Raw genomic sequence first — 12,566 nt, 5'->3', positions numbered from 1 at the left:
GAATCGGCGAAGAAGGACTGGTAAGAGGGGAAGGCAAGGAGAAGAAGACAAGGGAGAGAGTAAGGAAGACCGTGAGGTGGAGAAGAGCAAAGAAAGGAACCAACCAAAGGAAGGAAGAAACGAGAAGTGAAAAAGCAAAATGACCGCAAATAGAGGTCGTGGAACCGTCCGTCTCCGGACGCAGGCGCTAACGACCCCCTTGAGGGGGTGGGACTCCTTTTAGTCGCCTCTTACGACAGGCGGGAATACCTCGGGCCTATTCTAATCCCCGGACCCGCAGGGGGGGGAGCTGGAGCTGTCTGAGATTAGTCCATGTCTGATGGTAGAGTGAGTGGAACTGTTAAGAGAACTAGTAAGAGAACTAACATTGTGGACACAACTGTTTATATCTAATACAGTTTGCCATCACAGGAAGACTTAAAATCATGGAGAGCATGTCACAGTGTGCGAATTGTGTTGTGGCATCCCTCAGTCCATCAAGAGACTGGGACACTGAGGTAAATATGAAGTGTGAGAAATAGAACATTGTGCAGCAGTAAGGATAACATTGGTAAAATATTCTACCTGGTCATCACAACTGGGGAAAAATTATTCGTCAAATGTCACCAGGTAGAAGTAAAGCTCCAGTCGAACCTCAGAAAGCTGCTACTTGGATTTGCACGTAGGTGGGGTAGGAGACAGCAAACAGATAGCACACAGGAAATGGTTACTCGAATGTCAGAAAGGATCATTCGTGACGCCGAGCAAGCTGGGCAATGCAGAATGAGAGGTCCAAATGGGAATAGTTGTGCGTGGAGTCTGAATCGAATGTGGATATACTAGTGTTAGGGCAGACGAGGTGGAGTTGATTGGGAAGATCAGTCAAGAGGGCACACCTATGACAAGTTCTGTGCGAGCCTCAAAGAGGACGGTGTGCATATGTCACACAGCAGCAAAAGAGAACAGGGTGAGGGAGTTGTCCAACAAGCTGGAGGAAGTCTGCCTTGGTGACACTGAAGGACGGAGAGATGTACATGGTAGAAAGAGAAAAGGTGAAGTGAGGGCGCAAAATGCGGATTACAGCAACTTTTACCCAGGTGTTCAGGGAGATGATTTGACTGAACATCATCCCAGATGAGCAGCACGACTCCCCCATGAGACGGAATGCCGTCCTCAGGGGGTAGGTCAAAGTGGACCAGGAAGAAATGCGAGTGGCTGAAGCGATCATGAGGATGCAATTTTGTTTTCTGGAGGCAGGGGATAAGTGGATGCTGCAATTCCAAGAGCAGCTGTAATTCCTCCTTGTTGGATCTAAGGTTGCGAACATTCCATTGGAGGAGAGTCATGATGGAGAAGGGGGAGGAGGGAAAAAGTGAAGTGGTGTCATCTTGGCTGCTGCCAAGTGCCACCCTCTGAAGACACACTGCTACAGGGCACAGAGGTTGGAGGATCCTGGTCCATGTGATCTACAAAGGCATTGGCATTCTCCCTTGTTCGATCAGCAGAGCCCATGGCAGAAAAATGGTTGGTGGTGAGCACCAGTGACATGCAGGTCAGCCAGGTGAGGGTATCATGCAGCAACAACTTTACAGAGGATCTCAGAGTCAGTTAAGGAGAAGACCGTCTGCCCTTGTTTGATTTCTTGGAGCCTCTGCAGTTGGCAAATACAATTCAGATGTCTATTGGCTGGAGGAGCATAAAAAGTCTTTGCAGGAATGTTCTTTTGGTCCTTTTCAGCTTCTCGGCTGTGTAGCAGGTGATTTCACTGCGGAATATTTTACAACTGCAGTGCTGAATTTGAGGTCTCATGTCTGCTTGGCCATGTCCATTGTGGAGTGAGATGTAGCAAGAACTGTACTGTAAGAGCCGGTGGTAAAACGCAGGGCTTCCAACTAGTCAACAACTTGTGAGTGATAGGTATGACACTTTTTCCTTCACCCAGATCTCCTGAATGGCCAGCTTATTAAGATATACAAGACAATCTCTGAAGGAGGCTGCATGGTCGCCATTGCAACTGATACAGTTGGGAGGATGTTTGGTTGGTTGGTTTGGGGTATGAAGGGACTAAACTACAAGGTAATCAGTCCCTTTTTCCGGAAGCAAACAAAGCTCAAGGTAAAACAACACCCTAAGTATGTCTGGGAAAGTAAAACAGGAAAATGAATGGGGAACCACACCTAAAAAGAAAGCGGACTGGGTGGGGGGAAGGGAACCTGGGGAAACATACACCACAAGGAAAAGTAGGAGGAGGTATTAAACACGTAGAGCAGATGGTCTGGGCTGGCTGATCAAAATAATAAAAGAGGATGAGCCAGCCACTGTGCAAAACACTAAAATGACCACCCCAAAACGGCAAGGGGAGATGAACACAAGGAGAAAGACAAACACCAAGACAAACAAATGGAAAGAAAGGGTGACAGAGTTAAAATGGGGGGTGGAGGCCTCAGAGAGAAGGCCAAATGCCCACCCTTAGATGGTACAATACCATGCGGGTGAAGATGGTAAGGAGGTGGCAGTGGGAATCTGCTGACAGATGTTTTAGCATTTGCAATTTATGTGGTCTGGGCCAGGGGATGTGTCAGGATAGTCGGCAAGGGCACTAAGAAATTCTCACTGACTGAAGGGAGCATTATAAGGCTCGGGTTGGCATGGAGCGAAAGATAAGTGTTGTCATTCCACCCTCTGAGGAGACGAAAGGTGGGGTGGTAATTCTGAGACCTAAGAGTTGCAAGCATATTGCTCAGTTACAGGCTCTGCAATTATGTCTTGATTGGCTGATACAGCTCCATTTGTGGAAATTCCAGGTATACCTGCAGGGTTCTGATAGTTGTCAAGTTGTGGAGCTTGGTCCAAACTTGGGAGGGAGAGGTTCATCTTCCAACAGTGGTGACAGTGTTCCCAACACTCCTGCTTCCCTCGTTTGATGAGGCGACGAACCTGGATGTGGAACCGTTTGAAGGCAATAAGGTTCTCCAGGGAGAGGTGGTGCTTATGATGTTGGACGGCCCACCTACGGTCTCTAATGGCCGCAGCGATTTCTGGCGACCCCCAAGGCACTGACTTCCACTGGGGGCAACCAGAGGAACAAGGGATTGCCCATTCAGTTGTGGCAACAATAGTATTAGTGAAGACATGGATCACTTTATTGATGGTGGCATGCAACGGATACTTAATGTTGGTAGCGGATGTGAAGGCATCCCAGTCAGCCTTGGGAGGAACCCACCTGGGCAAGTTTTGAGAGGAGGGACACTGGGGTAGGTGGGCAGGACCACAAAAGTCATCATGTTCTCTCCAGTGGACAGTTGGGAGAAGGCCAGGTCTGCAAACCGAGAGATCAATGGCTGAAAATGTGCCATGTGCCACACTGAAATGTGTGGGGCACCTGTATTTAGGAGGTAAATATCGAGTTGTGTTAGTAGGTCCTTAACATCTTTGCCATGCCCAGTAACCTTGGCTCCATCCCACAAAAGGTTATGGGCATTAAGGAGAAAAGGTGGAGGAAGTTGCGAAATGCGTGCAGCCAAAACAGGGGGTAGTGCTTCACCATCTGGAGGGAGGTAAATGTTACAGATGGTGATTTCCTGTGTTGTCCCTCACCTTGACAGCCACAGCTTCTAAAGGTGTTTGAAGGACACAGGTTCACTACAGACAGAGGTAAGGATGAAGATGCCATGGTTCCACTGGAGAATGGCGCTTTCTGTCATCTGGGTTGGCATGGACAGAGCAAGAAGGCAAATTGGGCCTCATCACCCCGTCGCCACTGGTTGAGTGTTGGCATCCAGTACCATTGCATCCAAGGCGTTGATGAGATCTAGGTCCTCAGGGGATGTCAGAATCTCCACCTCATCCTTGGACATAGGGCCATGAGGGAGTGCTGGTACAAATGGCACTGGAGGCTCCTGTTTCTTAGCAGACTACTATTTTGAAGTTTTGCCCTCTAGCTGCTTCTTAGAGGCTTGCTGGGAGGGCTTCTCAGAAGTAGCCTCAGGGACAGAAGAAGACCTCGAAGTCCATCAACCAGCAACCAGTGGCTCTTTCAGCCACTGGCGGGTGTCCGCTGGACTACTAGGGGGGTGGGGGACAACTATGGAAGGTAGAGTCCCAAGGGACCCCTTCCGCTTGGGAGTATCCGGAGGAGGCCATTGCTCCTCTGGCTGGGGGGAGGGGACCCATGTCCCTGGCATTTTGGGGGGACGAGCACAATTGCCCTTGTGAGAATCCCTACCACAGGTTACACATTTGGCTGTATGTCAACTGGCCATCTGACTACGGTTGTAACTATGATACTGGTAGCAGCGCATTGTGTTCGTAATGTGCAACTGGACTGAACTTTCACAGCCTGCTCTCATCTTTGAAGGAAGTACTCCTCTCTTGAACGAGAGAAGAAGAGTGCATGTAGGCACTAAGGATGCAGTTACCTTTTTCATCATCCAATAGACTGCAATGACGCCCTGATCAGAGAGGCAAGTTTTGATTTCTGCCTTGGTCAGACCATTGAGCAGCCTAGTATAAATAACACCACACAAAGCATTTTCATCTGATGGTCCTCGACACAAACAAAATAGCCACAGAGGACTGAAGCTACAAGCAGTTGTTGTGCTTGAGAATCGTACACTGAAGCTGGCACAGTTGTTAGATCAGTTACTGCTGCTACAATGGTGGATTATCAAGATTTAACTGAGTTTGAATGTGGTGGTTTAATCTGCACACAAGCTATGGGACACAGCATATCCAAGGCAGCGATGAAGTGGGGATTTTCCTGTACGACCATTCAACAAATGTACTGAAAATTTCAGGAAACCGGTAAAACATCAAATCTCCAACAGCACTGTGGCCGAAAAAAGATCCTGCATGGCGAGATCAACAACAACTGTAAATAATCTTTCAATGAGACATAAGTGCAATCCTTCTACAAATTGCTGCAGATTTCAATGCTGGGCTATCAACAAGTGTCAGTTTGCGAACCATTCGACGAAACATTAATATGGGCTTTTGGAGCCGAAGGTCCACTCATGTACCCTTGATAATTGCATGACAAAGCTTTACACCTCACCTGGGCCTGTCAACATTGACATTGGATTGCTTATGACTGGAAACATGATGCCTTGTCTGACGAGTTTCAAATTTTATAAAGAAGCCACCTCATGAATCCAGGGTCCCCACATGTGAGGAGACTGTTCCAGCTGGTGGAGCCTTTAATGGTGTGGAGCATGTGCAGTTGGAGTGACAAGTGACCCTGATACATGTAGATACAACTGACAGGTGACAAGTACTTAAGCATCCTGTCTGATTACCTGCATCCACATTCACGACCATTGTGCATTCCAATGGACTTTGGCAATTCCAGCAGGACAATGCGACAACCCACAAACCCAGTATTGCTACCGAGTGGTTCCAGGAACACTCTTCTCAGTTTAAACACTTTCGCTTGCCACCAAACTCCCCAGATATGAACATTAGTGAGCATACCTAGGATGCCTTGCAATGTGCCATTTCGAAGAGGTCTCCTCCCCCTCATACTCTTATGAATTTACGGATAGTCCTGCTGAACGCATGCTGTGAATTCCCTCCAGCACTACTTCAGATGACATGCCACATCGTGTTGTGGCACTTTTGCATGCTCATGGGGAACCTACACAATACTAGGCAGGTGTACCAGTTTCTTTGGCACTTCAGTGTAAGTAGTCTCCAAAAGAGAAGAGCCATTGCGTGGACAAGAACAGGACTTCACCGGGCTGGCAACTGCATCAGCACGTTTCTGAATAATAATTGGATTAACTGTAGCAAAGGACTGACCTCCTTCAATATGCGAAACCATGAGGACACGATATGCGGCTGGGAGTGTCTGAATCATTAGCCTCATTCGTTTACGTTTAGTACATACCATCTGAGAAGATATGATGTTTGACTCATTGCGAGTAAATTACCCATGACTGCCAGTGTCTCTGATGGTTTACTCCTTCCAACTGGAGGAGACTTAAAGAATAAGACAGAACTGAAGCACTTTCAGGTAGAAGTGGAGAAATCTTTGTGAATACAGATTTCAAGTCAGGAAGGCTGTATGAACATAAAAAGTGGTAGCCTTAGTGTGGTATCTTTATTCTTGTGGACTCTTCAAGCAGTCAAGTCAAGTAGCACTAATGTGTCAAACAGTTTTGACGTTTGTTAACAGCTGGAGTGCTGAAGCGTATGCAATTAAATTGTGAAAAAAGAACAAGTTGCAGTGTAATGAACAGTGTTTTAATACAATTTCGGTGATGAGTTCTTTATTTCAACCCGATTTTAAGTGTGTTGTGCGACTTAGCCTATCTGCTCAATATTTACTCCTCCTGGCACCCATTAGAGACTTACATGTCCTCTGACTCTTACAAGGGAACCTCCCCATTGCACTCCCCTCAGATTTAGTTATAAGTTGGCACAGTGGATAGGCCTTGAAAAACTGAACACACATCAATTGAGAAAACAGGAAGAAGTTGTGTGGAACTATGAAAAAAATAAGCCAAATATACAAACTGAGTAGTTCATGCGCAAGATATGCAACTTAACAGGAGATTGTGATCTCAGGAGTGCCGTGGTCCTGTGGTTCGCATGAGCAAGTGTGGTACGAAACGTCCTTGGTTCAAGTCTTCCCTCGAGTGAAAAGTTTAATTTTTTAATTTCAGACAATTATCAAAGTTCAGGCACTCACACATAATCAACTTCGCTCTCCAAAATTCCAGGACATGTTCAGATTTGCTTGAACATATGCAGGATTTCATGGTCTCCGCACGGAAAAATTTGAAAACGTTAAAAAACATATGTTTTGACAGAACACAGGGAAAACTGTGCGACTGTGAAACTGTTGCATTCATTTGTTGCAGTTTATGTGACAAACTCTTATGTTTTCATCACTTTTTTGGGAGTGATTATCACATCCACAAGAAAACCTAAATCGGGCAGGGTAGAAGAATCTTTTTACCCATTCGCCAAGTGTACAAGTTAGGTAGGTCGACAACACATTCCTGTCATGTGACGCACATGCCGTCACCAGTGTCCTATAGAATATATCAGACAATTTTTTCCTGTGGAGGAATCGGTTGACCTATGACCTTGCGATCAAATGTTTTCGGTTCCCATTGCAGAGGCACACTCTTTCGTCTACTAATCGCACGGTTTTGCGGTGCAGTCGCAAAACACAGGCACTAAACTTACTACAGTGAACAGAGATGTCAATGAATGAATGGACAGATCATAACTTTGCGAAAATAAAGAAAGAAAAATTTTTCACTCGAGGGAAGACTTAAACCAAGGACCTCTCGCACCGCAGTTGCTCACGCTATCCATGGGACCACGGACGGCGCTTCTGAGCTCATAGTTTGCTGTGATGTTGCCTATGTTGCGCATGGACTACTCAGTTTGTATATTTTGTTTATTTTTTTCATAGTTCCACACCATTTCTTCCTGTTTTCTCGATTGAGCTGTGTTCAGTTTTTCAAGGCTTATCCACTGTGCCAACTTATAACTAAATCTGAGGGGGGTGTGATGGGGAGGTTCCCTTGTTAGAAATTAGGACAATCCTCTTTCTTTACATGCATGTTTAACGTTTTATGCCCTAGTGGCAATAAACTTACTCAGGTCTTAATACCTTCTTTGTTTCATTTGTTTAGTGACTTAGAAGTGATATATTGTTCTGAGACACGAATTTTAACATACTGATCTTATACATAATGAAATATCCATATACATTCTAGAACATACCTCTCATTTTAATACATTAGGCTTCTTCAACATGACTACGTGGCCTCAGCACAATTCGTGGATCAGGTTCCAGCATACGTTCACTTTCCTCAACGCTGAAACAAATGAAGCGTGCAGCAAGCTTGTTAGCAGCATTGTTAATAGCACACACATTAAAAAAACTGTTAGCACAGCTCTGTTAAATATATCAGTGATGAGCAACAAATGCTATAATATGTATCATTTAATGTCTAAGCTCATCCTGGAAGTGTCAAACTCATAGTTAATGAAAATAGTACAGCAAACTACTTGCAGAGAAAAATCTTATTTGTTATACATACCATGCTTACAAAGGAAAAGAAAGGGCAGGTATTTCGTGGTGGATTCTAATTAAAAATTCAGCAAGTATAAAATTCTCCAGTTACAGATTTTAGTACTAATCATTCCATTCCAAAATGTAAATATTTCACTCTTGCAACACAGAATGTAATACCTAAGCTATGTAACGCTTGTGCATAAGAAATAAAGCAATTTATCTTTGGAAACCAAAATATTAGAATATATCAATACAAAAAGTTACTAAAGTGTCTTAATACACATGCCCTACAAAAGTAGAAACAACGTAGACCACACAATTTCACAAATGAACAAAAAGTTCTTGCACTGTTATTCAGATAAATGAGGGGTTTTATTAAGGATTTGCAGAGGCATGTTTTTGGTAAGAGAGACACTGCCCACATAGCTGTCACAACTCCTCCCATGACCCCCCCCCCCCATGCATTTCCTCCACATCCCTCCCTCTGTCCACTTCCTTCTCCCCCTCACTTTGTCCTCCTCCTATCCATCTTAACCTGTCCCCAGCCATGCTAATCGGCATGTGTAGCCCTTACAGTAAAGGGCAATAAAGCAGGCCAATAATACTCTAAGGCAATATTGCCCCTCATACAGGGTAGCCTACATGTCGGGGCCATGAAAGCTGTTTTATGGCCTGGCATCTAGGCTTCTCCGCAAGGTAGGTCGATTTGGTAGGTAGGCCAGTAATGTTATCACACAACACGCCTGCGATGAAGGGCAGCCTACAGGCCAGAGGCTAAAAAAACACTTGCCTGTATCTCTGATCCTACTGGAGTTATGTTCTATAAGCCCCCCCCCCCCCCCCCCCCCCCAGTGCTGATGCGCGTGCGCACGCACGCACACGCACACGACCACGACCACAACCACGACCACAACCACAAAAAAAAAAAAACCACGTACCGTATGTGTCTGCAGTCTCAGAGAGCTGAAACTACACTGTGTAGTTTCAGCTCTCTTGAGACTGCAGGTGTGTGTGTGTGTGTGTGTGTGTGTGTGTGTGTGTGTGTGTGTGTGTGCGCGCCCGCGCGCGCGCGCACTGCTGACAAAGGCCTTGATGGCCAAAAGCTTTAATTGTGTGAATATTTTTGTTGTGCCTATCGTGACTCAGCATCTCCGCTATATGGGAGTAGCGAATTTCCTTCTCTGGTATTATTAGATACCAACCTAATATCGGCTTTATCACCTTTTGCATTTAAGACAACGAAAGGCAAATCTATTCTCAACCCTTTTAAAAAAACTAAGAACAAGCTACAATCAGCAATGACCATTTGAAAGAAACCATCCCAGAACTTGTCTAAGGATTAGGAAGTGACGGAGAAATCTGCCTAGGAGTCATGAACCCCTCCCTCAAATGAGAATCTAGTGCCTTGCCAACTGCATCATTCTGCACCTTGGACATGGGCGCATATAATCCTTAATTGTTTGAATAGGTTGTTACATTATTCCTCACAAACAGTTCCAATTAATTCAGACATGTAATCGCGACTTCCAGGTCATCAGCTAAGCTGTTGATTCCATTGTACTCATAAAACTGAATAAACGCAGCTGGAAACCCAAAAGCACCTCATTAATCAATCACACCCAGAAAACCTGAGACACAATGAACCATATTTTTTGTTATTAGAGACCACATTGGTTCCATGGTATTGAAACGCAGAAATTTTAGCGACCACTAAAAAACCATAGCATTCTCAGTTAATAAATAATGGGACAGTTCTGCTCCTGTTATCAATGAATGAATGAATGAATGAGTAAGTAAATAAATAAATAAATAAGGGTTAATTGGAGTCAACAATATATTTGTCAGTCCCTCAATTTGCAGAATTATGTAAGGGCTGTCATGTCAGTGGGAGAAGAGTGCACCAGTAGCCCAACCATTCTCCCCTCCCCACTCCAGATCAACTAGTTGAAAAGACATCCCCCACACCCTTTCCACATTGACAGGAAAGAGGTGAAACATCTTAAGGGTAAAACTAGTGTGGGGGAGGCAGAGAACTAGTTCAAAGAGAAAACGGGTCTTTTTGAGAAGGACTTCTGCGAACATTAAGCCTTGGTCCTCTTTCTACACACTGAATAACCAACAGAAAATTATAATGAAGATATAAAATTAAAAATAAATATAAAACAACGTCCAAGAATTTATTAATGATCACACAAAATGTAATAGGGTGGACATCTCAGACAAATAGGTTTCCCCAATTGTATCAATCACTACATGCAATTTTTGTACACGAGACTGAAACCTTGTCGTAGTTACTGTTTTCTTACACTTTAATTGCAATACTCGTGTCACCTGTTAGGGATATGTGGCAGGGATTGAACCACATATTCCTAATATGATATAGTCTAAAAAGTCTGTTTAACAAGGTTATTAACCATTGTAAGTGCTCCACACTGACACCTGTGTGGTTCTTCGTGTAGAAGCTTTGAGTGTGCAATAAATAAGAATGTGACATGGAACAAATGACTCTCTAGGAAAAGTGACAGTATGATTTCCTATATTTACTGGCATTTTTTATTTTTCTGAGTTTGTTAGTATCGGTGTATCACTCCTCCTCCAATTTACAAAAAACCTGGTGTCTTAGATACTTCCTTCTGAGGGCCTTTCTCATTCATGTTATTTCCTAGAATGAAGACACGACTCTGTACACAGAGGAAGACAATTGTGGGTCCAGTTCTGTGAAGGTTGTAGAGGAACTTTGATATCTTACTAGGTAATGTTTCGGAAAACTTATTGCCTGGAGACTGCTGAATGAGTCAATGCAACCAAAGGCTTCTTGGATAGAGCAGGTTTTTGATATAGGTAAGCTGTAAGTAGAGTTATTTATTCTACGGCATAAATGCAACTTTTGCACAGTAAATATTGGGAGTTCAAAATAATTATTACATACATATGCAAATCCAGTTTTTTCCTCATCTTTGGAGTCATCTGTGTTGACCTGACCGAAGGATTCAGGTATGGCTAGAACTGACTGTAATAAATACATAGAGGAGTCAACTTTAATGCTGTGCATGACATTCAGTTGCTCAGTAGTGGATGGAATGTACTATGGTATGACTCCTTCCAGTCTGACTGTAAGTGTAGGTAAGATGTCGTTTAAATTCAGAGAAATACTATGAAAGAAATTGAGAGATACATACCACATAAATTAACAGATGTTACTGATTCCTCTGGCATACAAAACAGGCCAGGGCACTGTTGCAGAAGCAATGAAAAATGCAGACCGAATTTAAAAGAATGCAAAACTCCCCGAAGATAGGCAAAGTTTACAAAAGCTTGGAATTTAGTGCAAAATTCAATATGAGATGCTTTTAATAGTTCCCACAACTAATCTCATCACAAAATCTGCTGGAAAACCAAAAGAGATTCTGGTCACATGTAAAGTATACAAGCAGCAAGACGCAATCATGACCTCACAATGGTGATGTGACCGATAACAATACCACTTCGGCAGAATTTCTACACAGTTTTCCAAAATTCCTTTAGCAAAAAAGACTAATTCACATCAAGAACAACTGGGAAGTAGATATCAATTAGTGAAGCAGTTTATATCACTTAATGGCAAGGACCCTGGTCCAGATTTTGTACCAGTCAGGCTCCTTTCAGTATGTGCTGTCTCATACAACCGATAACTTGCTGAAAGAGCCACACCTGAAGACTGGAAAGTTGCACTGGTCACACCAACAACCAAGAAAGGAAATAGGATTAATCCACTGAATTACAGACCAATATTGATGATTGGTATTTGCATTGGAAGTCTTGAACATATAGTGTACTCAAACACTAAGAATTACCTCAAAGAAAGCTATTTACTGACAAACAGCTACCAGGATTAAGAAAATGTTTTTGTAAAACACAACCAGCTCTTCCTTCTCATGAAGTAATAAGTGCTATCTACAGATGACAAACTGATTACATAATGTTAGATATCAAGAAGGCTCTTGACACCATTCCTCACAAGCAACTTCTAATACAATTGTGTAACTATGAGTATAGTCATGGTTGTGCAACTGTATGCGTGATTTCCCGTCAGAAAGATCACATGTCGTAGTAATTGATGGAAAGTCATTGAGTAAAACAGTAATAGTTAACTAAATGATCTCGCGGAATAAGGAAGATGGCATTCAGCAGCAATCAGGTGCATGGGCAGCGGCAGTTGGACTATACGAAACTTGTGACGAATTAATTCTTATCTGCGACCTGGAAAAGGGAGAGAAATATCCTTGGACTTGTGCTGTCAGGATTGTAACAGCCAAAAAAATGCTGACAGCTTTAAATATATTTAAAGAGTAACAAGAAAAAAATAAAAGAAATTAAGAAGTCAGGGAGTGCAGTAAGCCGTATCATTTCCAAGAAGTGTACGGAATGGAATACGGATGTCCCACTGAAGACCAAGGAATTTATGAATTCCTCTATGTGCTTATCCTGACCTATTCTTCTGAAAACTGGACAATGAATACATGGATGTGACACAAAATTACACAGAAACAGTCTGAGTAACAAGGATGGACAGAAT

The 12,566-nt window shown here is 43.5% G+C and overlaps 1 protein-coding gene across 3 annotated transcripts in view; it reads right to left on the bottom strand.

Moving 5' to 3' along the window:
• Positions 1-12,566, bottom strand: part of LOC124775035 — a 41,105-nt gene that overhangs the window by 21,623 nt on the left and 6,916 nt on the right. The window contains exon 3 of one of the 3 annotated variants that reach the window (XM_047249809.1): positions 7,717-7,811. The exons of the other annotated variants lie outside the window; for them this stretch is intronic. Within the exon in view, the coding sequence (XP_047105765.1) occupies positions 7,733-7,811 (79 nt within the window). The 3' untranslated portion in view covers positions 7,717-7,732. The remainder of the gene's footprint in view (positions 1-7,716; positions 7,812-12,566) is intronic. 3 annotated transcript variants of the gene reach the window in all.

The sequence above is a fragment of the Schistocerca piceifrons genome, chromosome 2, assembly GCF_021461385.2.
Source record: "Schistocerca piceifrons isolate TAMUIC-IGC-003096 chromosome 2, iqSchPice1.1, whole genome shotgun sequence".
Taxonomy (NCBI): Eukaryota; Metazoa; Arthropoda; class Insecta; order Orthoptera; family Acrididae; genus Schistocerca; species Schistocerca piceifrons.
This window is presented reverse-complemented; position numbering and strand designations above follow the sequence as displayed.